The following is a 24,514-nucleotide window of genomic DNA, read 5'->3' as shown; positions in this document are numbered from 1 at the left end:
GGGTCCGTGGTAGCTTTATTCGCGCGGACGTTATAGCTCACCTTCCTTAAACTCCCGACTCGCTTCCGACGCCAGATTAGGCTGATTATAGTCCCGCTCAAAGCCGCTCTAGAACCGCTCCGAGAGAATTTTAAGCGAGCCTCATCGAAACGAACCGTTAATCAGATCTCTCTGGCCATGAGCGAAACTAAAACCGAGTAACGTCTTAGTGCCGCGTGGTCTTACTCCTTTTGAAAGTAGCCAGTCGAGTTGCTAAAAAGAAAAGGAATAGCTAAGCCTGGCTCTTGGATAGCAGCGTCTCCCTCTCTCTCTTTAAGACCAGGGTGTAATAGAGTTTGCCATTCACAGCTGCCGCTCGCGCCCGCCTGGACATCGTTGAGTCGTTGACGATGCTAAGAGGCGCCACACCATCATCCTCTTTTGCGTAAATATCTCTTTTTCCAACGCGAGAATATACTACGTGACAAGGCGGGGGAGTTTGGTTTGTTAATGGGGAATACTTACAATTGGTGCAGGGTATAAACGACACAGTCAAATCAATCCTCGGAAAACTTTAAGTGGTCCGTTCTGGAAGATTAAGAGAATGTTGCATTTCACTCGTAAAATGCCGTTGGCCTCGAGAATGGAATCGAAAGAAGACACGAACGAAAGTACGTTTAAACTACTACTTCGTGGAATACTTATATTGGGATGTATGTCTACGCGAGGGTTTTGGGGGAATAACACCCTTTAGTTTCAATAATCTATAGCAGCCATAATTCGAGGTTGTTTCTTACAACGCTGGTCCACGAATAAACGTTATTCGAGACACTTTTGTTTGGGGTGCGTAGGGAATTAACTCGATGATTATGGTTCAAAATTTCCTGGAGAGATTTTTCGTGAATTGATAATTTAGATAAAACATTGGAGTAACTTCAGTAATAATGATGGTAAATGTAATTGGTTCGTTAAAAACCCATTAACAATGGGTACGTATCTCATCCCGAGTCTTGGTCTTCCGCTTTAATAGGCTCGTCAAAGATATCGCCATCGTTGCAGACTCGCGTATTAAGATCCCTGAAACATTAAAGCGAGAAGCGTACGCTGTAGTTCTCGGAATATATGGGCCGAGCTCGTATTAGAACTAATTATTATCGCCTATCAAAATTGATAGACCAACCGTAGGACTCGCGCTTCCCTGTACCCCAGGTGGACCACGCTACGTGCCGAATAGAGTAGACGCTTGCGTTGCTTGATTTGAATAGTTACTTAATGACCTTGCTATCTCTCTTTCCTCACATTCGCGCTGAATTCGTGAACGTTTCACGTGCTTCTACAACCATAGATATTAGAATTATAATTATTGAAACAATCAATGAAAACACACTCGCATTTTGGCAAGTGAAGGAAATATTTCAAAATTTATTTCGGATGTCTATAGGTTTAGAACTGCGTAGAAATCGTTAAAATTTCTGCCGATTTGGGCTCATGAAGGCGGTGAGGTTAAAATAGCGTAGGCTTGAGAGAAAAATGTTTGGCCATTTCTGTCTGCCACCGATTACGATCACCGTTCTCGAGTTTTGGGGTGGTGGACGATATATCCGACGACCGATTCCGTCTCGTAACACTCCGAGTCGACGCTTAATAGCCATAACCAGCCAGACTTAAGCCCGAGTCGATTAATGTCATTTTCCCAAATAGAAACACCGCAACCAAAACGGAAGGCGACGGGGGGGGAGATGGGGGGTTTAGCCCTACAGTCACACCGATACAATGAAGCCAGGCCCGTTTTAAATGGCCTACACACACCCTACTATAATTATAGCCGAGGCCTGCTGTTCCAAGTTGCGTGATTTATTTACAATTAAGCAGGGTGTGGGGGAAAAGAAGGCTAATTACGAGATGCAGTATGCCTGAGTTCAATTGGAAAATATCAGTGGGAACGACATGTACATAGCTGCGTTGTAATTGAAGATGCCACAAAGATTTTGACCTATTTTAATGCTAAGGACGGTAGTTGAGCCAATGAAAAATAATTGTAGGAGAGTTTCAGTAGCCCTTGAACGGATTACACTATTCCGGCTTATAAAACGCCCATTACACCTATTTTCAATATCTAACACGAGATTTTAAAAGTAAAGTACGTAATCTGAAGCCTTGGCAAATTTTTGAGAGATTAGGTAGGGAAGGGGAGTTTTGAATGCCATCAGAGCAACGACGGGTTCCCCTTTAAAAAGTAAGTAAAGCTTTTTTATGGAAGCGAGGTTCGAATTTCGAATTGACTTGGGTCCTCTAACTCCCCCTCCCTCCTCCTCCCCCCCCCCCATCAGCCGACTTGTCACGTTACCATGGTGGGAGAAAATAAGTCCTCGTTAAGTTTAAATCGGGAATAGACGTTTCTCCTATATACGCCATTACCCAACTTTTCCGAGACACGCGGTTCAGTCCAAATATAAGTTTCCCCGTGACCTCTGACATATTTTACCGCTGGTATAATCAAGTACAACGAAATAACTTGACTAAGGCTGAAAAAGAAGTAGCTCAAACCTTCAAACAAAATAGTCTATCGTTTCATCGGCTAGACATCATTTTGAGTCCTAAAAAAAGAGAGAAGTCACTAGCTTCTCAAAACACCTTCATTTTCAATGTGATATTGAGCCAAAGTTGAAGCTGGGAACCGTGGTATTTGAAGCGAGTAGCTTCCATACCTGGCTGTACCTTTAAACCCTGGTCAAATCTCAATTTGAAAATAGAAGTTTCCGAAGACTTTTTTTCACTCAAGTGAGGAACCGGAGATTTTTTGGGCGCGTGGTGGTATATTTTTTTGGGTCGGGGTTTTGAATGTCACGTGTCACGTGCCATCTTGGCTCTGTTTGCTCCTTGATGGGAGACTTTGCCCGGGGTGCGTTAGGACTTTTCGTCTGCTAGAATAGGAGACGCGAGACTGCTTGGAAACTAAATAGGTTTGTATTGATTTAAGAAACTCTTCGCGGAGTGCGTGTACTTGCAACTTTTTCATTGACTGAAGGAAAATCAAGAAAAAGTTCGCTTAAAAATTGCGTTTCTTTGTTTTTCTTTCTCGTAGGTGAAAGTGATGTTGCGAATTTGCCACGGTAGGTCCGACTTGGACGATTCTTCGGGGGACCAATCAACATCGTCCTCGTTTTTGAACGTGGACCAACGTAAGAAGCAACTGTCCGTTTTCGATCCTTCCGCCTGTGGTCTTAGCACCCCGGCTGACCGAAGGGTCGGGGTCTCAGCCCCAAAAATGTTCGCTTTTGACGCCATATTTTCGCAAGACGACACTCAGGTAGGCTCGAGCTTCCGGCGCGATTCGGGGGGCTTTTTAACATCGCAATATCATTTATACGCAGACTGAAGTATGCTCTAGTTCATTAACTGACGTTATTCAAGCTGTGGTAAATGGAAATGACGGTTGCCTCTTTGTCTACGGTCACTCCAAATTAGGTAAAGTCACTTAATATTATTTTGGGGAGTTAGACTGAGGCTTTAGTTTTATTAGCCCTAATTTGGGCAAGCCATGTCCAGTGTAGACCTGTTCTGAAATGGTTCATTCTCGGCACCAACGAAGAAAAGCCTCGAGGTTAATCAAATTTATTTCATCTTTCATCTCTGAAGGAATACAAACTTATTTTTCGAGATACGTCCATAAAAATTTAAAATAACCTTAACCAGAGCTAGAGTAAGGCTTTTTACCGTTCTCGCTCTTAATATAAAAAAGATACAACCACTTAAAACTTTCCACGTTGCTACAAATTTCTCTCTTTTTTTTTTGGTAAAAGAAAAAAAACACCCAACTCTGATGTTGAGAGGAAAAACTTATCTCTTTCCCTTTTCACCAAAGAGATAAAAAAGAGCAAAAAAAATGTGGATTTTTTTTATTTTTGAAGCGAGAACGAGTCAGCCTTTGAATTATGAAACTTTTTGGCGAAAACGTATAGCTTTCGTCGCCGCCTTTCATCTCGAAGGCCCGTGCCTTTTTGGGCTTTCTTTCAGTATATATTTCTCTCTTACGGGCTAAGAAGGTATTAAGGCTGCAGGTGGGACTTGTCTCACATTTAGCGACGAAGAAGAAGGGAGACTTTTCAAAATGGACTTCTCGTGTTGTCACATTTTTTTGTCTAGATCGCTTTGTCTTCCCTTCGGAATGCGTTAGCCGACGCATTAACGTTCCTTTCTCGCCCGTCCGCCTGCCTGCCACGTTTTTACCACTCGGTGATCATGCTATCTTAGGAAAACATTCCGCTATCATTCTCCAGTTACTGGTTTCCAATCTAAATTATTTGTGTAACTAACTTCCTTCTCGGATATTGTCGCGTTTTGGGAAACCATGACGCGTGGGATATGAACCTAGAACCTTAATTAGGTTAGGTTTTATGGCCACTCTCGCGAAAGTTGGATGTCATCGCTTGTTCGGTCGAGCTAGTCCCCTTTCTAGGCGACGTTAGGCGAATGCAAAGCGGCTTCCGTTATTTTACGGTTGTTCGCTCCATTCTCATTGCCATCTTCTCCACGCAGTGTTCATCCGGAATATTTTTGTCTCTCCGCCACATTTCTTCCTAGCTCTTTACCTATTTTTCCTTTTATTCGCTATTCCTTATTCCGATTTGAGTAGACGTAAAAACTGAAAACGTCGTGTCTTCCATTTTATAAAATAGCTTTTATCCTACGCCTATATTTACACATTGCCTCTAGCTTTTCTCTTCTTTCTCCAAATGGAATCTCGTTTATTCGCGTACTTCTCTCGAGCAGTTGTTCTATTCGGGACGTATTGATGGTTATGTTCCACTAAATCGCTAGCTCGAAAATCAATTAGTTACTTTAACCGAATTAGTTTTTGTTTTCTTTTCATTATATCAGGTAAAACGTACACGATGACTGGAGGTTGGTCTTCCCCTCAAGAACTGGGAGTCATTCCTTGCTCGCTGTGTTGGTTATTTCGTTTAATTAATGAACAGAAGCAGAGAACTGGCGCTCGTTTTTCAGTTCGAGTCTCGGCAGTGGAAATCACCGGGAAAAATGAAAATCTAAGAGACCTTCTTTCTGACATTGCCTCCGGTAAGAACCAATCATTTATTTATACTTCAACTATCATCATTCGAGGTTCAAACATTTTTGGCTTAATTGAAGTTAAGTTTAATCGTTGTAGTGCGTTTATTTGTACGCGGGAACGCGAAGATTCCGATTCGTATTTAATATTTCTTTAGATTCGTGTGTTTATATAGACGTTGTTTTGAAAACAGTTAGGGAACTCGTGATATTTCCGGGAGGGGAAGTCTGCCAATAGCTAATGTTATTTCTCGATGTTAGGAACGGAAGGAAGTGGTCCATCTCCGGCCATTTACCTGCGAGACGACCCGATTTTCGGCACTCGTCTGATGAATCACAGCGAGTTGCGAGCGCCCACTGCCGAGAAAGCGGCTTTCCTTCTAGACGCCGCTCTGGCTGCCAGAAGTGTCGGTAAGTTAACTTTTCCTCCTTAAAGATTCGTGGTTATTTTCTATTTCCTGATTATATTTCTAAAGAGATATTAAAAGAAAATGTAATAAAAAGGGGTAGTCAATGTGAATTGTACTTTTCATTGTCTTCGTATAGCGTTAATGATATCGTAATTTACGATTACGTACATATTTCGCTCAGAAAAACTGTCCCCATTGTCAACAGACGTTGGTCATTTCTATCCCGTCGACCATTTGACTTTTCGAGCCTAATCTCGCGTCGATAACGGATTTTTATAGTCCGACGAATAGGCCTGTCGCGCGAAGATCTCGCGCCGTACCGTTTTAAACCCTTTACTAAGAGTTTCCCTCGTGCTGACAATGATAACGTTTCGCGTGATCCAAACGGGGGATCTTCCCAGCATTGAAATGGTCTAGTTTACGGCGATGGGGAGATATGGTGGCTCGCGCCATAAACTCGACGTTGTCTGTCCGTTCGGTAAACGGGTTGCTATCTAAAATGAGGGACAGCAACAGTTGCTCGTGACAGCTGATCCTGACGGGCAAATTAGACGACACGCCGGGGTTTTCTCGTTCCGAAACTGGCGCGCCCATTATTAGGGAATGGGGTACTTTGCCAGGATCCCTCTCTTGGACGCTCTACTTATACTCCCTACCTCTAGAGCCATTTTCGACAGACAACGCGTGTCGACTTTTATTTCTTCTCCACCAGCCGAAGCATCTTCCAATTTTTCCTTATATTTTTGCTTTCTTGAAAGAAGCGAAACGTCTCATCCCGTATTCCATCTACGATTCTCTCTCTCTCGTTCTGTCCGATTCTTCAACTTCTCCCCTCTACCATCACGCCGCGAGTGATAATGTCAAACGTTATCGAAGTGTTCTTCCTCAATTTAACGTTCGAATATTAGCAACCACTCTAATGGCTCTTGACATTTTAGGCTCTGGTTAGTGCCAACGTGTTGTGGAAATTATTAGAAAGGGCGAGATTTCTTCCTCGTATCTCGAGACGCTCGTTGCGAATGTTACGTACATCGCTAAAACGTGACATTATCGCTGGCCGAGTTATTTGGATGTTGTACATGCTCTGGAGGAAGCGTGTTAGGGAGCGCGATAACTTCCGAGGAAAAGAATGATCGAATGGAAGAAATGGGCTCGTCTTCTCTTCCCCTTTATTAGTTTTTGCCTCCTTTATTTTATTTATTCCGAGTTGGCGATTTCAAATTTATTTTCTTCCGACCAGGCCTATAATAAAGATTTTTCCTATCTCTTATATTTTACTTCGTGTATTTGTTTTATGTCGCAGCCGAAACGGACGAGGACAGTCGAAATTCTCATTTCCTTTTCACCCTCCACGTTTATCAATACAGAGTTGAGAAGGGAGGTAAAGGCGGAGGTACGAATTCTCTCGCGCCCCTTGAACTCCTTCCATTTAAATAGGGATATGTTTTTTTTTCTAATTTTTTATGTTCGTTTTTACGTACAGTAGCCGGAGGTCGAAGTCGCCTTCATTTATTCGACCTGGGCAGTTGCGAAAAACAAGCCAAACCGAGGGAAGGTGGGGTCGGAGGTCAGTGTTTGACCTTGTCGGCTTTGGGAAACGTTATTTTGGCGCTGTTTAACGGGCAGAAACACGTTCCTTGCAAGTACGTCGAACTTTAATGAAACGAAAAGATTTAAAAAGGTTCTCTGGTTTTTCGGATTCTGATCGCGTGTTCTTGCCCTCTTTATCTATAGGGACAGTAAAGTGACTCAGATCATGCGAGAAGCTCTAGGTAGTCTAACGTGCAGGGCTGCCATGATAGCTCACGTTTCCTCTCATCCGAGTCATTACGCCGAGTCTCTATCCACCATCCAGTTGGCTTCCAGGGTACACAGGATGAGACGAAAGAAACTGAAAGTAAGCTAAGCTACAATATTTTACGAAAAACCAAATCGTTTGTCCTAGAGTTAGAATAGCCTCGAAGAGTAATAGTCGAAATCGTAACTTAAACTCGCGATATGTTGCGATTTATTTTTAGTACATGGGAGTTGGTACGACGGACACGGTGGATGATAAACTGTGTAGACCGTTCGTTCGTTCGCACGCTGTAAGTGACGATGGTGTGAAATCGGGTAGCAGCGACCCGGATTACACTTCGAGTAGCGAGCAATCGTGCGACACTGTCATCTACGTCGGAGCTGCCGGGTTACCATTACCCGAAAGAGACTTAACGGACAACGAGGGTCCTCCGCCTCTCGTTCCCCCGTTGACTTTCGCGACCCCTAAAAACGTCGCGAGCCAAATGACGTCCACTAATAATAGTGCTACAATTAAAGGTGCCAAATCCATCAACAACAACAATACGCCTTCCAACGCCGACCACCAGGTTCCTAAAGTTTCCTCCGCTGGTACGGATACCAATCGTGCGTCGGACGAAGTTCAAATGACCAGTAGTTCTTCCAACGCGATGCCAGGACCGGCGGGCAAAAGTGCCTCGGTATCTAAAAGACCGGTTAATCGTGGTAGTCAAATAGTTCAGAACGATACCGCGGAACTGAAAAATGGCGCGCCCTTACAGGTTTCGGGAACTCCGCGTAAAAGTGGCGGTGGCCCTAAAAGGACGCAAAACTCCTCGGCTAAAGCGGGGGTCGGACAGCAGGGTAACAATAGCTCCAAACTGGCCACGAATACCAAAGATCAGACAGCGTCCCCCGTGGGTAAGGACCCCAAAATCCAGAGTGACGAGCTATGGATAGACGGACCGCGATTTTGTAAACCGCGTTTCGATTCGAGGACGTTACATCAGTTACAAAAAGAACAGTGGGTTGACGGTCCCGCCGTCAACTACGGTTATATGGACGATCATAAACAGGACATGATTCTAAAGTGGGTGGAAGAACACTCGAAACACGCGCAAAGCAAACAGGAAAGGATGAAGGAAGTTTGGATCGACTTTCCTCGGGGTCCCGTGGCCGGGCCAGGTTCGGGCGGGATTTTGGTGGAAGGGCAAACTGGCGATTACCATCGGAGGCCTTCTTTCGCGTCACACGGGGACAGGAGTCATAGGACTAGTTCTTCACTTCGGAGGGCCAAGGAGGACGCCAAAAGACGGGCATCCGCCGCGGCCTCGGCCAGTCAACATCATAGCGCGAAAGAAGAAACGAGTAAATTGACGACGGGTGCTTTGGACGGTGACGCTGTTCCCGGAGATAGTGACGACGCGGATTCGGCAAGTACTTCAGCCGATATCGATGACGGAGATAATGAATTGGGAAATATGGCCAATGATCTCGAGGATGATGAAATCAAAGATGAGGAGTTTCAAGGAACACTCGAAGAGTTGGAGGAAACATTGTCCAAAACGCGTCAGGTAATGCGAATTTTTTATGTTCAATCCAACTTTCCACCCCAGTGTGATCGCTTTAAAATATTTGATCCAATTAAGTCACTCGTAGATGTTAAACAATTTTATTATTAAAGACGAGACTCTGTAGGATGTTTATGATACTTAGACCTTTTAGTAGCAGTTAGTTGTAACGTCGTTAGGGAAGGGTTCTTGGTAAGTTTGGTAAATGGATGAGCGTATAGTCGTAGTCATGGCTGTCTAGGTGGTGGATAAATCAAGTTGGGATCGACTCTCGGGAGACTGATTTGTCGCCTGACCTTAGCGTATAAATAATGCATCGCTTCATTATCGAGACTGACTGTCAACTCGAGCTACCAGCAAGGCGGCCATATAGAGACAAAATGATGGATGACCTTTCTTCGCCGCTTCTTTTTCTACTTTATTCGTACCGCCCCTATTTCCCCGGAAACTAAATATAAACTCAATCTCAATGGCCCCCGCTGCTACCTTTAGATCGTCTTCTTAATATAATCAGAAGTAAATAACCAGAAGTAAAACGCTCCGGCTCTCTCTTTCCCATATATTTCCAATTAACTTGTAATCCGTAGTCCCCTCTAAATGTAAATTGACACGAATAGTTTTCCTGGAAACCGGATGAATAATTTATTTAATCTTTGATATATGTTCTTGTTTATACAACTCGAAATGATAATGAATAACGAGACGGTGTTTGGTGGGTTGTCTTTATACAGGTCATATTAGAGTACGCGGAGAGTGATGACGACGAGGAACAGCCCCCGGAGACGATCGAAGTGATGGATCCCGAGGAACCCGTCCAAATGACGGACTCGTGCCTGCAAGTGAACGAGGAAGACATCATGGCCGCCTGTTGGATGTTGGATGACGCCTCTGAGAATCCCCTACCGGAAGTGGATCAAGAAAGTTTAGAAGGGAGCGACGAACACCCTTTGAGGATACTCAGTCGGGAAGGACTTAATTTGGCCTCGTCGTTTACCGATTCAAGATCCGTCAGCGTCGATTTGGAGACCATGAGTGTCCCCGACGACACGCCACGTTCTTGGAGAGATTACGTCAGGGGACCAACTTACGTCTCAAAGTTAAGGTTAGATGTTAATTCATTATTGTTTACAAACCAACAAATCTCACGTAAGCGGTGGAAATAATTAAATTTGCATTAGATAATGTTTAGCGTACTTTAATATCTCTCATGTTTGCGTATACTCCTTGTTCAGGGACCCGGCTTCCTTCGCCGCTGCCATTCGCTTAACAGACCCAGATGAAACTTCGAGCGTTCATTCCAGTTTCCGAAGCGAATTATTTTCTCAGAAACTGGAGCGAATCGCCAGGTTGCGCGAAATTTCTCTTGCCGCCGCTGAAGGAACAAAGTTCTCAGACAGGGCCAGCGACGATATCACCTTCTCCAAAACTAGTTCTACTCCCAAACTGAACAGTACCGGGCTTCCATCTAGAACCGCGAGATTAACCATGTCCGACATGCTCTTTGGCAGCAGGGATTCGAGCTTAGACGAAATGGTTGAGGATGTCACGAGCATACATAGCGAACCCGCCGAACTAGATTTCGATAGGTTAGGTTTCGTAATTTTTAAAAACGCTACTGGTTTCTGGCAATTGACAACCCTGTTGATCGGATTTCATTGTCAGAGGCTCAAGGCCTTCTTTTCTTATTCTGTCTGTTTGTCTATCTGTTTTTGGCCGTCTTAATTCTAAATCTAGTCTCCGCTTTACTAACGTTTCAAGGTGCGACTATAAATTTAACATCAAACCCATGAACGGCTTAAAGCTAGAAGCCTTTTATAACAAACTGTATAACACGACGTCGTTTTTGGAACAAGCGCTTCAAGCTAAATCTCCATCTACGTCCTTACTCAACTCGGCTTCTCGCATCCCTTCGGCTACGAAGCGACAAGTTGTCACGGCACCCAGCCCTAGTCGCTACGCTGTCCCGAAGATCGAGAACGCCGCCTATCAGAGGTCTTCCGTGTCCGTCGCCCCCGTCCTACCGACGACGGAGAAATTAAAAACTGTAGGTTCTTGCAGGTACGCTTCTTAACGAGCACCGACCATCAGCGCGAAATTCATATTCGCCATCTCACAAATTCCATAACTGCTTAGGAATCTTTCTGGAAACGTTTCCGATACGGGAGGGGAAGTAAGTGACGTCAGCGTCGGAAACGGAAATAAACGAAACTCCTTGGACGAGAGGAAGAGGAGGAGCTACATCACGTCCTTGCGTCATCCGGACGGGGCCTCTAACCCTCACTTGAACAAACATCCGTCCATCACCCAAATCAGTCCGCCTACAACGGTACAACAAGTAAACAGTCCCAGTTCGGTGGTGAGAATGGTCAACTCGCCTTCCAGCAAGTCTCAAAGGTCACCGGGAAGTGGGGCCTGTTCCGTCGAGGCTGATGAGAAACCAACGTTACAAGAGCCAGCGGCTTCTATCACCTACCAAATGGAATATGGAACACCGTTTCAGTACGAGAAGCAAACTCTGCCAATTTTAACACCTGGCCAATCACCAACTGCCAAAATGTCCAGGCTATCAAGGTAGGTTACTGTGAAAGTTTCCGTGAAATAAACTGAGATTTATACGTAAGGTTGCATTGTTTAAATGTATTTTGGTGATCTGTTAGGCTTCTAGGGCGTAGTGGTAGCGGGACGACTATAAATTCTGAGAAGACTAGCAAGTCGAAAGAAAGCTCCTCTTCGAAACACCATAAATCGCCTAAAAGCAGTCCCAAAATGAGTTCCAGGTCAACGCCAAACGCGTCTCCCAGCAGACAACAGCACGTGGTTGGGACTCCTTACGGAGCTTGCAGTCCAGCCTGGATTCCCACTCGAGGAAGTCCTACAAGTAGTTCAACGGGAGTCCCTACTATGTGCTGCAACTCCATGAAAGCCATTGGGGGTCGTTCTTCCAAGAACAAACAGTCCACAATACCTTCCAACGGTTCAAATAAGCATTCGCCAAAGATCGATAAACAACAGCGGAAAGCCGCTCAGGCTGCTGCCGCCGCTCTTAATAGTTCCGGTTGTGGACAGAATGGAAACTGTTGTTCAGGAACTAACGGCGAGACAAAGGAACACAAGAAGGCTCAAAAGTCGAAGATACTAGCCAGGTAGTGTTTTAAATCGTTATCCATTTTTGTTTTTTCTTCCCTTTGGACCATTAGGATATAAATCTCTTCTCATTTCGGTGGTTAACGGAAGTTGCTTAATTTTTAGAAGCTCTTCATCGCCCGTAACTTCCTGTGACGAGAAAGAAACACTTGGGGAAGAGCGCGAAAGCGAAGAACAACCTCACGCCAAGACGCCCTTGATAGTGGGGGATCCCTCGGTTCGAAAAAGATCAGGAACAGCGGCCTCGTCGTCTTCCGGTTTGCCATCGCCTTATTCTTTGATCACCAAGGCTCGTTTGACCCACCATTCCAGTAGTGGACACGGCAGCGATAGCAGCGTTAATAGCGGGGACCTTCGTGACGGCAAAGAACCCTTGATGAAGGGCATGAAAGGTCAGCAATGCTCAGGAACTAGCTCGGGATACGAGAGCATTCTTAGAGACAGCGAAGGAACACCTCTCTCGTCATCCAGTCAGGAATCTGAATGCGAGGACCTAACGGCCGAAGGAAGAGGTCGCAAAGGGAAACGCAAGAAATCTCAAGGTCAGTCAACCGGAGTAACAATTCTTACGTAACAGAAACTTAACCGGTTAGTCCTCGTACGTGTATCAGGAGGTTCGACTAAACGGAGCCGATCGGCTCCCGCCAGAGTTCCAAATGGAAACGGGCAACAACGCAGTCCGGGGGCGTCGGGCAACGGCGCTGCCAGTGCCTTCATTGACCAACCGCGAGCCACGGCAAACGGACGCTCCGGACGACACCATCATCACATCCAACAACATTGGGGGAATGGCAGGTTGAGAACATCGGAGGACGATGTCTGTTGTACGGGATTACTGTGCTGTCGACTGTTGGACTTTTATTGACCAAATGACACGATGCCCTCGACATTGATAATTGTGTAAGTATGATGGTACTTGGCGCCTTCGTTATGGCACTTGGCCTAACTTGTGCCTTGTATTTAAGCCTTGGCCAGATGGTTTGTCCACCGAAAGACAACCGCAACGTTCGTCGGCTCAATATATATATATATATAAATTTCGACGCAATTTTGACTGTTACGTCAGAAAATATGGCTAACCCCCTTTTAATTATCTCTCGAAGATTATTTTTTACCGCCATCCTGAAAGCTCTCTGTTTTTAAACCGCAAATCGTAAGAAGCCAAAGACGGGATTCTAGTCTTCGAGAAAAAGAAGAAAACTTTTAATTTTATTACGATCAGAATTTTACAGTTTTGTAAGTAGTAATTTATTTGGTTGATAAATGATTTGAGATCCCGAGAAAAAAGTATCAAGAGAAAATAGTTCCTCAAGAAAAGATTCGAATTGGTTAGTTTCGAAGGAAAATTACTGTAATTTAAAGCCAGGATAATAGAATAATTATTCAATCAAATTGGTTCAACTCCAAAAGTTTCATTTAGTTAAAGACAGTAAAAAAAATTATTTATAATAGATGAAAACTATTCAAGGCAAGACATAATCTACAAAAAGACCTACTGTATGTATATTACTATAAAAACCAACAAGAAATCGTGACAATTGTACAAAAAAAAAAAACCAGAAGAAAAAACAAAAATTAAAAAAATTAATGCTAAAAAATGTTTACTCCTTCCATAGCATGTGTGCCGCTAGGAACTCGTCGCTAATCAGGTAAAAAATACATGGGGAGAGAACGAAACGTCTACAAATGTGTTCATCAAAGGAGTGAGTAGTACTATTTTTATTTTCGTCTAAAGCTTCAATTAAAGTTTTGTCCGTAGGCCTATATTTACTTGAACGTCCGGGTAGGTGTTATAAAATTTTATAACACCTCTAATATTTAGACTAAAAAATAGGCCTCACATACTAAAAGGCAAAACCAAACATTACATTTTAATAGACTAAAAAAAGGCGCTCTCGCTCAAGACTGAGTTATCTTAAAGAAATAGCGTAGCATCTCGTCTAAAATGTATTTTTCAAAGGAAAGACGCGAACAACCCCTCTTGGCGAACAACGTTAAGAAAAAGTCATCGCGCGCCTAGAATATTAAATAGGGTTATTTTTTTCCGCTTCACTTTTGTTTGACAAAATATCCTTTAATAAAGGGGCCTCGTATCAAGAGGACTGTATACCGTGACGTAACGCTATCGTAACCTATTACCCTTTTGCGCGCGCGAGCCAGCCATCTCCCAATGAGACTTGGAGGGAAAACGAAGAGAGCGGAAAAAAAACACTCCTCTCGGACTCCGTTGCGGGTCGTTCATATTCATGAGGTTATCCGACTAGAAAATGTTTCTCTAGCTACCCCAATTTTATTTTTTTAGAGTTTTCTACAGTCGAGGCTACTAGCTGCTACGAAAAAAAAAGAAAACTTTAAAATTCGTAGCAGCCCTTGGCTGGTTTCTTATCTCCCTACGGGAAAACGGAACTTAATAATAAAAATATTCAGTACGCGAAGGGGGTCGAAAATATTTTTCAATTAATATTTTTAGTTCTTACTTCTTTCGGAAGTAGTTTCCGTTTGCCTTAGATTCGGAGTCGGATTTGTGAAATTAAAGTTCATGGGGATCGTTAACTGTGAAATTGAACCACGTGGCACGGATTACGACACAAAGGTGAACACTGAGATGAGTTTATTAAAAAGTAATTACGTGAGAATTCTACATCGTAGTGTAAAAGGCGCGAATATCGTTCAAAAACGTAAGCCTATAGTTGGTGCCTATTACACCCCTAAAATATAAACTGAATACCCTCTGAGAGGGTACTCCTGGCTGGCATCAGCCAACCTATACAAGTGATCAAAGTTCAAACCTAAAGAAAGAATGGTGGGAAAATGAGGTGGGAGGTCAAGTATACGAATGGTTTATAAAGGTTTCCATATACGTATAAAAGATCGGTAGTCTTTATAGCTCGGGGGGGTGGTAGATGTCGGACGATGGTATTAATTACGAGCGGCGGCGCAAAATGTCAACGCGGGCTCTTTTCACGCGCTAGTTACATAATACCAGAGTAAACAGGCACCTTTCTCACCCCTGATAGAGGGACTTAAGGGGGTGGTTTGCCTCGTGTTAAAGGTAGAGAAGAAGGAAGGAACGGTAGGGTAGGGTGAGGGGTAAAACGACGTGGCTCTTTATGGTGGCGGTTAATGGCCGAGAACGATGCTGTTGCTATGGTTACCTCCTTAACCGTCCAGCCGAAACCTTTATCACCCAGACATAACTCCCACTTGGCCAGCCCGAACCGAATTCCCCTCACACTCCTACTTATACTTTTTAAAACGCTAATTCTTTAAAAACATCAAATTTTAACGCCTTAAAGCTAACTATACCCGTCGTATTTTACCTTAAATAACGGCGTAAGGATATTAAATACAAAACTCCATAGAGATAAAGTAGAATAATTCAAAGTTAAATTGAATATGTTGGAAAAGATAAACATTAACGTGCGCGACCAACTTCTTGTTTATAAACGTTGCTGTACAGTTTGCTTTGAGATGAGATGATGATTGGCCAATATTAACTTGGGTTTTACGAGTGAGTCGGATGCTGATGATAATTTTGTTGATAAGTAAGCCTAGAACCGATAAAATTAAAGACTTATAGTTACTTTGTGATATACTGAGCGGGCATTTATAAGACCTAACGTCTTATAGAAATCGGTCAAAATTTCCAGTGGGTAAATCCGATAGAGGAGGAAGACTGGAAAGATAAGGCTAGGAGGATGGAGGGAGAGGGAGTTTTGGCATCAGGCTTAAGAAACCATCGAGGAAGATTATTCTAGGAGAGCGATAGCTCTCTTAGATAAGACCTCATACCGACTTTAATGTATAAGGATGGTTTTTTGATTGGTTATAACTTTTTTTGTATCGTATTAACTGCTTTGAAAAAATTCCACAGAACTACAATTCGGGACCTAAATATGTGGTTAAAATTTCAAAAAGATCCATCCATTAGTTTTTCTTATAAAAAATAAAGTTGCTAAGGGTGGTTTTCATTTCCATAAAAATTTTACGATATTTTGATGAAAATCATGAAATTTTCCATAGAAATAACATGGGAAAAATTTAACAGATAGCCTTTTTGTGGAAGCCGTCATGAAATAACTATACGTTTGTTTGATTTGAAAACGGTTTCAAATGAAAGCCTCATATTTAGTATTTGTGCTTTCCAGCTTTCATTGATTAATTTTAAGTTTAAGTATGTTTAATTTTAAATTTTCAAAATTACCCCAATCTGCGTTATTTAAGCATGGATAGACTGATTTACTAGAAAATTGCAGCGCGACCAAAATTGGCCTTTTTTTGCGTTTAGTTGCGTCATATTAATCCGATTGTTTTTTCTTAATGCCTTTTGGTTGAAATGCCCTATCGGTAGTGAGATAAGACTGCTTTAATATTGCCGCCGTGACAAATACCCCGTTTGTGGTCGCCATTTTTTTAAGGGGAAAAAATTTGAGAGTGGGTCCTTTATCGTTGTCATTTTCATATTTTTTGAGGATTTGCTGATGGATAGATTTTAAATATAATATAAAGTAGGTTTCAAGTTTTAATATAAGCCTAATTTCATAATTTTCCACCTTTCTATTGTCCCACAATCTGTTTCTAAACTTGCCACTTTTTTTAAGGCGGTGAAACCCGTGAAATTGCGCTAAGCCTTGGTCGCTTCAGCCCCTTTAATGCTTCTAATCGTGGTGCGCAGCCATGGTGAATTAATTTCTCTAAGCCTTGGTCAAAACAATATCCATAGTGCACCAGGCCCGTCAATCTTATTTCCCATCCTGGTTTCCTCATATATGCTCTGTCTTCGAAGTCTGCTTTGTATTATGCTATGAATTTATGCTTTATTTATTTCGTAAGCATAGGTAACAGTAGTGATAGTTAAAAATGCCGTTATTTATTTACTCAAATCAGGGTTCCATTGTATTAATTAAAACCTTGTATTCTACCTAAATGATTAAAATGTTTCATTTGGTAATGCTTTATGAAAAACAACGCTCACTACAGAAGATTTAAACACATATTCCTCACCAACGTAACACGTTTGTTTACCTTCTAAACTATTAAATACAATAAATACTATTGCCATTAACGGTGATTTTCTGGAAAGTATTGACAGCAAACCTTATTTTCTTAATTAATAGTTTACATATTTATAATTTAACTCAAACACACTTTTAACAAGTTATATTAATTGTGGTTATATGTAATATTTCATGAATGAAGCTCAGTTTCGAACAAAACCACTATTAGTGAGCCATCCAACAAACAATGGTTTGGAACTAATAATAATAATAATAGATGGAAATGATTAACGCAAGTTGATAAAGAAATTAATAATCTTTTGATTAATTATGTTAGAAAGGAAATGATTTACGCAAGTTGATAAAGAAATTAATAATCTTTTGATTAATTATGTTAGGAAGGAAATGATTAACGCAAGTTGATAAAGAAATTAATAATCTTTTAATTAGTTATGTTAGGAAGGAAATGATTAACGCAAGTTGATAAAGAAATTAATAATCTTTTAATTAGTTATGTTAGGAAGGAAATGATTTACGCAAGTTCATAAAGAAATTAATAATCTTTTAATTAGTTATGTTAGGAAGGAAATGATTAACGCAAGTTGATAAAGAAATTAATAATCTTTTAATTAGTTATGTTAGGAAGGAAATGATTTACGCAAGTTGATAAAGAAATTAATAATCTTTTAATAAGTTATGTTAGGAAGGAAATGATTAACGCAAGTTGATAAAGAAATTAATAATCTTTTAATTAGTTATGTTAGGAAGGAAATGATTAACGCAAGTTGATAAAGAAATTAATAAATTAATAATAATTTGATAAATATTATGGGGAAGAATATAATACTTCTTTTCCCCTTCTGATATGGGAACTCATGACGGAGACAATAGGGAGCTAACAGTTCTGACCCTGAAACGTCACACCCTTCTATCTCTTACTGGAGTTTCATCCCCCCTAACGGTTGGAAACAGTATTCTACTCGCAAAAATTCCAACCAGAGAGGGGCTGTGTGACGTCAGACTATCTGTTCCCCCTAGCCAGTTGTTACCTCCTTATAGCTTTTAGACCAAACTACATTTTAAATGTCAGGAAGCTTTGACTGTAATTGGATTTAGGAATATTTTGAACTAATAATTCTACCCAAATGATTAAAATCTTAAATTAGGTAAGGCTTTATGAAAAACCACGCTTTCTACAGAAGATATCCACATATTTCTCGCCAACGTAACATCTTTGTTTATCTTGCAAACTGTGTGCAAAGAATGAGAGCGACTTTGGATTAAAAAAACCAAAGATATTCAAAGAAATAACCCTCGTATTGGTTGAGTGAGTGTCTATAGAACGTCAAACTGTACCAAGGCCAAATAATACGTGTCAATTATTTAATTTCCCTGCATAGTTATATAACGGCTTGGCAAGCCTTGCCTTCAAGTTCATCAACACAATAGAAGTTCATAACAGATATGAATTCGCTAAAAAAACTTTTTTGAACAAAAGTTGCTTCAACGTTATTAAAATTTAGAACAGCAATGGTTTGTTACTAAAATTATGTACTTTACTATGTTGGGAGTTTGGGCGCACTCCTGTAAGCCAAGCTTCTGGGCGACAAAGTTTTGAGGGAATAAGGGACTTGTCAGCATGCCTACCCTACAGGAACTGACTACCCCGTGTCCGCGGGTGGTGAAATACCCCAAATCCCCCCTCCTTCACCACCCGATTAAACCTCAAGTACTTCACTCGTAACTCTAAAAAACCCAACTGTGATTAACCGCCTAATCACCTTGGACTTCAATTTAAATTTCCATCGAAACGCCTTATGAACGTTATTTTACGGACGTTTGCCAAACAAAACAAGCTCGATGGAATTAGTAAAATAAAGCTGCCAATTAATGACGTTAAGCAGTAATGCTATTTGAGTTCAAAAGTAATAAATATCAAAACAAAATAAAATGGACTGGAGATGTCGCTACCAAACACAAGGCACATCATTAACTCTCTGAACTAAATTGCAGATTCTACATTAACATAACAAAATCACGCGCGATGGAGCTAGTAAAAAAGCTACCGATTAATGAAATTAACCACTAACGCCATCTTAGTTCAATAGTGAAACACAAGGCTCCTCATTAACTGTGAACTAAACTGCAGACTCTACATCAATAAAACAAAACCAAGCGCGATGGAACCAGTAAAAAAAGCTACCAATTTATGACATTAACCACTAACGCCATCTTAGTTCAATAGTATTAAATATAGAAAAAAAAAAATAAATCAACTGGATTGAAGATGTCACTAACGAAATACAAGGCGCTTCATTAACTCTCTGAGCTAAACTGCAGATTCTACACCAACAAATCACTACCCTTTTTAAAAAGCATCTTTAAGTATATTAGCAGTATTTTAACAAACTCCCCCTTCCCTTTTTTATACCTAAAATAATTTAACATTAAAACCCATGCTTACTATTTTTCTGGCTATTATATATTCTCAATTTTACAGTCCTAGGATTACATGTGTATAAATATTTTTTCATCATTGAATTATTCACTTGAGAGATTAACAAAATGATTATTGGTGCTCTAACGTTAATGTTGAACTTTTCACACTTTTTAAATCCAACCTTCACGTATGACTCTCTTTGAACATTTTTTTAATCCCTCTCATGTATTCATAGTGAAACTTACATTTTAGATTCAGTTAAAATTAATTATAGTTATTCCTAGCTTTTCCCTGTTAAGGTCTATTTTTTGACAGTTAGGACGCTATCACTAATTATTCTCAAAAGCCTTTCTGGTGTCCAAAATAATTTTCCTTATAAAGTTACGAATGAAACCCTTTAAAAAATACGCAACTATTAGCTTTAAACGTGAAAAATAAAATTTTTATTTACTGGAAAATAATTATAATGAATACAAATAACAACCAGGGAAATTCAATTCCAAATTGCGTCCTATAAATAAATGTAGCAATTATCAAACCAAATGTGTTTTTAAAATAAATCTTTAGCACATGCCAATAAAATAATAATCATACGTGTTTTAACTTTGAAAAAAAAGTTTAACAAAAATATTCTTAAAGCAATTTATTGTTTTAATGACTTTTAAGTAATTACTGAACAGCCATAACTTTAAAAAATTACAATTTATATTTTAACTATTATATAAAATAAATAATACTATTAACCCTAACTTTTGTCATCAATAAACTACTGTAACTCTCATTTCACTTTATTTATCAAAGGTAAAATAGTTACCATTAGTTTCATAAATACTACTAAATAATTTGTTGATCCTATTATTTCCTATATTCAATGATAAATCTAAGCACAGTTCCATTGCCAGACTCCTGTAGTACGCTGGCTAATCATTTATCATCTATCCCAATGGCTAAATCCAATTAAAATTGTACTTAAGGACAGAGCGAAAAATAAAATATGCCAAACTACCACACTATACGGAAGAGAAAATCTTTTTAAGACGCGTTATATTTATATTATATTATAATTATTATGATATTGCCAGCTTTTCCAAAACACTACAAAATTGTATTTCTTTTCCCCTGAAATATTGCCAAATTATTGCTAGTTGTCTTATTTAATGCCACTTTTAACAAAAAAAATTACTATTTTAGTTTCTTAAATTAGGTTAAAGTTAATCACAAAAGATGGTAATCTATATGTTGAATCTCGTGTAAAGGTTAAGAGAAATATCCGTTCTGAATAAGATCTTTTTGACACAATGACATTGGAAATGGGGTTCAAAATTAGCGTGAAAGCAACTGGTATATTCTGGTCTGGGTTCATCAGAAATAGTCGAACTAAAATCTTTGTCATGACATCACACCCTCGTATATCTACGAATTTCATCAGCTTAAATTAAGACTAAAAATATTGATGTGACGTCCCCTTAGCTAATAACTCTCAGTCTATTGAATGACAAACTATTTCCTTTTCTGCAGCTAGCGGGAATGAGCACTGAAATAAATTAATCACCACCGCATGTACGCAAAATTAATAAAAATTAAGACCGAAGTAACAGATATTAATCAAAACGCGTCTTGGATTTAACCAAGACCTACAAAGTATCGATAAGAACAAGGTTAATCACTTGACTGAATGCGCAGATATTGAAACTTTTTTTTTAATTAAAACTTACATGCTTAAGAAAGTATGTTCCATCACCCTATTCCATTGAATAAACTTACTTTACTGGTAGTAAATTTTTTCCCTCTCAATAATTTGAAAAATTTACTTATCTCGGGTTTTCGAGCACAATTCCATTCCCCGAAAACATTTTATAACTACATTTATTATCACTTTTAAGAGTTTTCGTGTGGAAAAATACCTCATAACTAGTAACTACACGTAACAATGAAAAAACGATTAGGGGGTAGTCTGCTTTAGCTTCTGCTGCGCCCGATACGAACAAGGAGGATGTATAGTTGTATACCCCCCTTGATAGAAGTACGCCTTGTGCCATTCTCATGCCTTGTCTTTCGCTGGCCTCGTCACCAAGGCAATAGCCCACTCAATTACGCGTTAAGCTGCTCGAGAATTCTGTGTGAATCACTTTTTAAGGTATTCGTCAGCAAATAGTAATTGTTTTTGAGAGCATTCCTCGCCTTGAAATAGGACAACTACGAAATAATTCGACCAAATTGAAGTTTAAATATTCGAACAAATCTTATTTTATAAATATCTTCTACCATTTCAATTTCTATAAAACTGTTCTACCAAATGCATAAAGAGTGCTACCAGAAGTCTCTGGGGCTACTAGAAATACAACATTTACTATAGGAAGATTCGCAGCGACAAGTTTAAAAATCCCATATTCCTTTAAAAACCGTTAATGCATTATCCTTGTTCCTGAAGATATACAGACTAAGTAGCAGAGTCGAGCCACAGCGTCGTAGATCACGCGACTTGGTGAACGCAGGCTATTTTTCAAAATAACCAAGTCATAAATTTCAGGCTACGACCACGCTTAAGTTAACAATTACAACAAAGAAAATCAAAAAATTACGAATATCATGCACGCCCCTACTGCTTGCGAACCATAGAAACGCCATGGCAGAACCGTTTGAACATTGTCTGTCGTACCGTTGCTATAGACCCTTTTTACGTAAAAAAGAGATGTCAATCCTTAGTATCGGGACATATGGGAGGGGGGGGGGTTTGACCCCTCGCCGTCTCTGCTCTATTTATGATCTTTCCATCGACTCGACTCACTCGAGCGAGATGGAAGGCAAAGTTTTACCCCCGTGTCTTCCCATGTCGAAGTGGTCTATTAACATAAGTCAGTTTAACCAAGAGTAAAAATCATAACGTCCATGTTGAATGTGCTGCCATTGTTGAAATTTGCACTAAAATTAACAAAAGGTTTCACTATGGAGCGTTCAGGGCATAAACGGGGATATGTTAGCAACCTATTAACGACACAATGTCATACACGTACTCTCTTAAAAGTGATAATAAATGTAGTTATAAAATGTTTTCGGGGAATGGAATTGTGCTCGAAAACCCGAGATAAGTAAATTTTTCAAATTATTGAGAGGGAAAAAATTTACTACCAGTAAAGTAAGTTTATTCAATGGAATAGGGTGATGGAACATACTTTCTTAAGCATGTAAGTTTTAATTAAAAAAAAAGTTTCAATATCTGCGCATTCAGTCAAGTGATTAACCTTGTTCTTATCGATACTTTGTAGGTCTTGGTTAAATCCAAGACGCGTTTTGATTAATTGATTAAGTCATTAGTTTGCTTGATACGCCCTGCCCGAGCAACACCACACTCGGCCTGACCGAAAGAAAAATAAGTTTGCTGTCTGCAACGGAAGACCTTAATCAACGCTGCAGGCTTAGAATTGACCCCCCAGCCCCACAAACATCGAGCCTGGATAAAACAAGATGCGCCGGTTAATATTTAGAATTACTATTTCTAACCCCTCCATGACCCTCCTACAACAGTTTCATAATGAAATATAGTTATGTTAGATCCCTTTTGACCCTCAAATAGGAGTCATTTTTAATACACTCTAAGGTATACGGTCTTATCTACTTTTTTAGACGTGTTTTTAAGTCATTAGTTTAAATAATAGGGACTGCTTACAAAAAATAATCAAGTGGAAATGTTTAAGCCCGAATTCCTTTTAACAAAAATCCTATTTGCTTCAAGCTCAATATATTTAATGTTAGGTTATATAGACTTTTCTTTCTGGGAAGAATTAATTAGGCGTAGACTTATAACGTCTATTTTACTATCATACTCTTAGCTTAGTGAAACTCTCCGTGTCTTATAATATAAAGAAGAGCCGTATGGAAGGCCCATAAACCTAATTAACTTTTTCCAGATAAAGAGAATAAGAATAAAATTGAATCTGTAATATATATTGATAGTCCTTTGGAAGAAATTCAACCAATTACTTTGAAATTTATAGAGTCATTTTCTTAATAGGATCCTTATGTGGTTTTAAAGAAAGACTCTACTTTAGCCTACATCTAAGAAACTACTCCGGATCGAGTCTCTCGTGGCATTCTATTTCGGGGCAGAGTTTCGCTTTTAAACTCTTAATTCATTTTCTTCTCTTGGAACTTGTATTATTTGCGTTTTGCTTTTAGTTGGAAAAAGCTAATTATGGTCTGAAGATGTATCCCACGCATTCCTTGAAATATTCTTTCATTGATTTTAGCCTCCAGGGGAAAAGGTCGGGTATATTCTGAGAAGCGAGCGTAGGGTCTTTCTAATTAGAGTTTCCTTTTCTCTAACAAATATCTCTTGGAAAGAAGAAGCAGAAAAAAAACCCCAAGACCTTATCGGGTTAAATTATTTCCGCGTAAGAAGAGAAAATGATATTCCGTTTATTATTTCATTTATTCACTTAATTCCGAGGTTTCACTTATTTATTCTTCTTACGGTCATGACATCTGATTCTAATTTTAAACGTAGCTATTAGGAATAAGAAACTAATTTAGTGATAAAGTGAAAATAAAGATATTAGATTAATTAGGCCTTTTCAAAAATAGTGGGCCTTGGTACCTTCTGTTTTGTTAGGTAGATCTATATCAAACTATTTTCTCACCACCCCCGCGAGTTAGACTGACCAAAAAGTCGGAATGCACTGCGAGAAAACAAACTATAATATTTCAATAGAGAAATTCTATATCTTCTCGAGGAAAAGCCTGAAATATTATGTTTTCCGAGTTTTAGCAGTCCTATAACGGAATGTATGAAACAAAGGAAAAGAATGGGAAGATGGTGGTGGTGGTGGTGGTGGTATGGCCTATGTATTAAAATAGTTTGGCGTTGGGGAAATGGGAAAAGTCTCTTGGAGGGGAGAAGAAGTCTAGAGAGAATCGGTTCTCTCAGACGGCGTGGGGCCACGAACCCCACGGATCGATGCTCCAACAAGAATGAGGCAGCGAATCTCACGCGTTGTATAAACGAAACCAAATAACTGAGTTAAACTCGCATCGTGCACGCCCGCTACGATCTGGGTCAAAGGTCAAGCTACCACTTCTCCCAACGTCTCGTAATTCCAAACGAAGACCTAATTTTTCAACCAAAAAAGA

General features: G+C 40.1%; 1 protein-coding gene and 2 long non-coding RNA genes across 8 annotated transcripts in view; 2 read left to right on the top strand and 1 right to left on the bottom strand.

The window, feature by feature from the left end:
- LOC149717826 (uncharacterized) overlaps positions 1-13,548 on the top strand; it is a 170,521-nt gene extending 156,973 nt beyond the window's left edge. For 3 of the 5 annotated variants that reach the window (XM_089840771.1, XM_089840774.1, XM_089840775.1), the window contains 16 exons: positions 3,065-3,289; positions 3,354-3,447; positions 4,861-5,058; positions 5,311-5,460; positions 6,763-6,852; positions 6,943-7,102; positions 7,194-7,356; positions 7,478-8,809; positions 9,538-9,908; positions 10,039-10,392; positions 10,565-10,864; positions 10,940-11,377; positions 11,464-11,949; positions 12,056-12,492; positions 12,562-12,850; positions 12,916-13,548. In XM_089840771.1, coding sequence (XP_089696897.1) covers positions 3,065-3,289; positions 3,354-3,447; positions 4,861-5,058; positions 5,311-5,460; positions 6,763-6,852; positions 6,943-7,102; positions 7,194-7,356; positions 7,478-8,809; positions 9,538-9,908; positions 10,039-10,392; positions 10,565-10,864; positions 10,940-11,377; positions 11,464-11,949; positions 12,056-12,492; positions 12,562-12,815 — 5,052 coding nt within the window. In that variant the 3' untranslated portion in view covers positions 12,816-12,850; positions 12,916-13,548. Of the gene's footprint in view, positions 1-3,064; positions 3,290-3,353; positions 3,448-4,860; positions 5,059-5,310; positions 5,461-6,762; positions 6,853-6,942; positions 7,103-7,193; positions 7,357-7,477; positions 8,810-9,537; positions 9,909-10,038; positions 10,393-10,564; positions 10,865-10,939; positions 11,378-11,463; positions 11,953-12,055; positions 12,493-12,561; positions 12,851-12,915 lie in introns of those variants that run through there. The other 2 variants (XM_089840783.1, XM_089840787.1) reach the window with 2 other exon arrangements.
- Positions 13,549-15,704: 2,156 nt separating this feature from the next.
- LOC149717825 (uncharacterized) lies at positions 15,705-20,400 on the top strand. Of its 2 annotated transcripts, XR_016367850.1 has the most exons (3): positions 15,705-16,458; positions 16,552-18,274; positions 18,348-20,400. It is a non-coding gene; the product is annotated as an uncharacterized LOC149717825 (long non-coding RNA). The 2 variants fall into 2 exon arrangements; XR_016367849.1 differs by having other exon boundaries at positions 16,552-20,400.
- Positions 19,803-22,695, bottom strand: LOC149717824 (uncharacterized). Its single transcript, XR_016367851.1, has 2 exons — positions 21,653-22,695; positions 19,803-21,583 (listed from the first exon to the last, which is right to left on the bottom strand). It is a non-coding gene; the product is annotated as an uncharacterized LOC149717824 (long non-coding RNA).
- Between the last annotated feature and the right edge of the window lie 1,819 nt (positions 22,696-24,514).

Source organism: Phalangium opilio, unplaced genomic scaffold (genome assembly GCF_054372755.1).
Source record: "Phalangium opilio isolate 3A_F unplaced genomic scaffold, DU_Popi_V2 ptg000003l_1, whole genome shotgun sequence".
In the NCBI taxonomy this organism is placed as follows: Eukaryota; Metazoa; Arthropoda; class Arachnida; order Opiliones; family Phalangiidae; genus Phalangium; species Phalangium opilio.
Note: the sequence above shows the minus strand (reverse complement) of the source record. Positions and strands in the feature narration are given on the sequence as shown.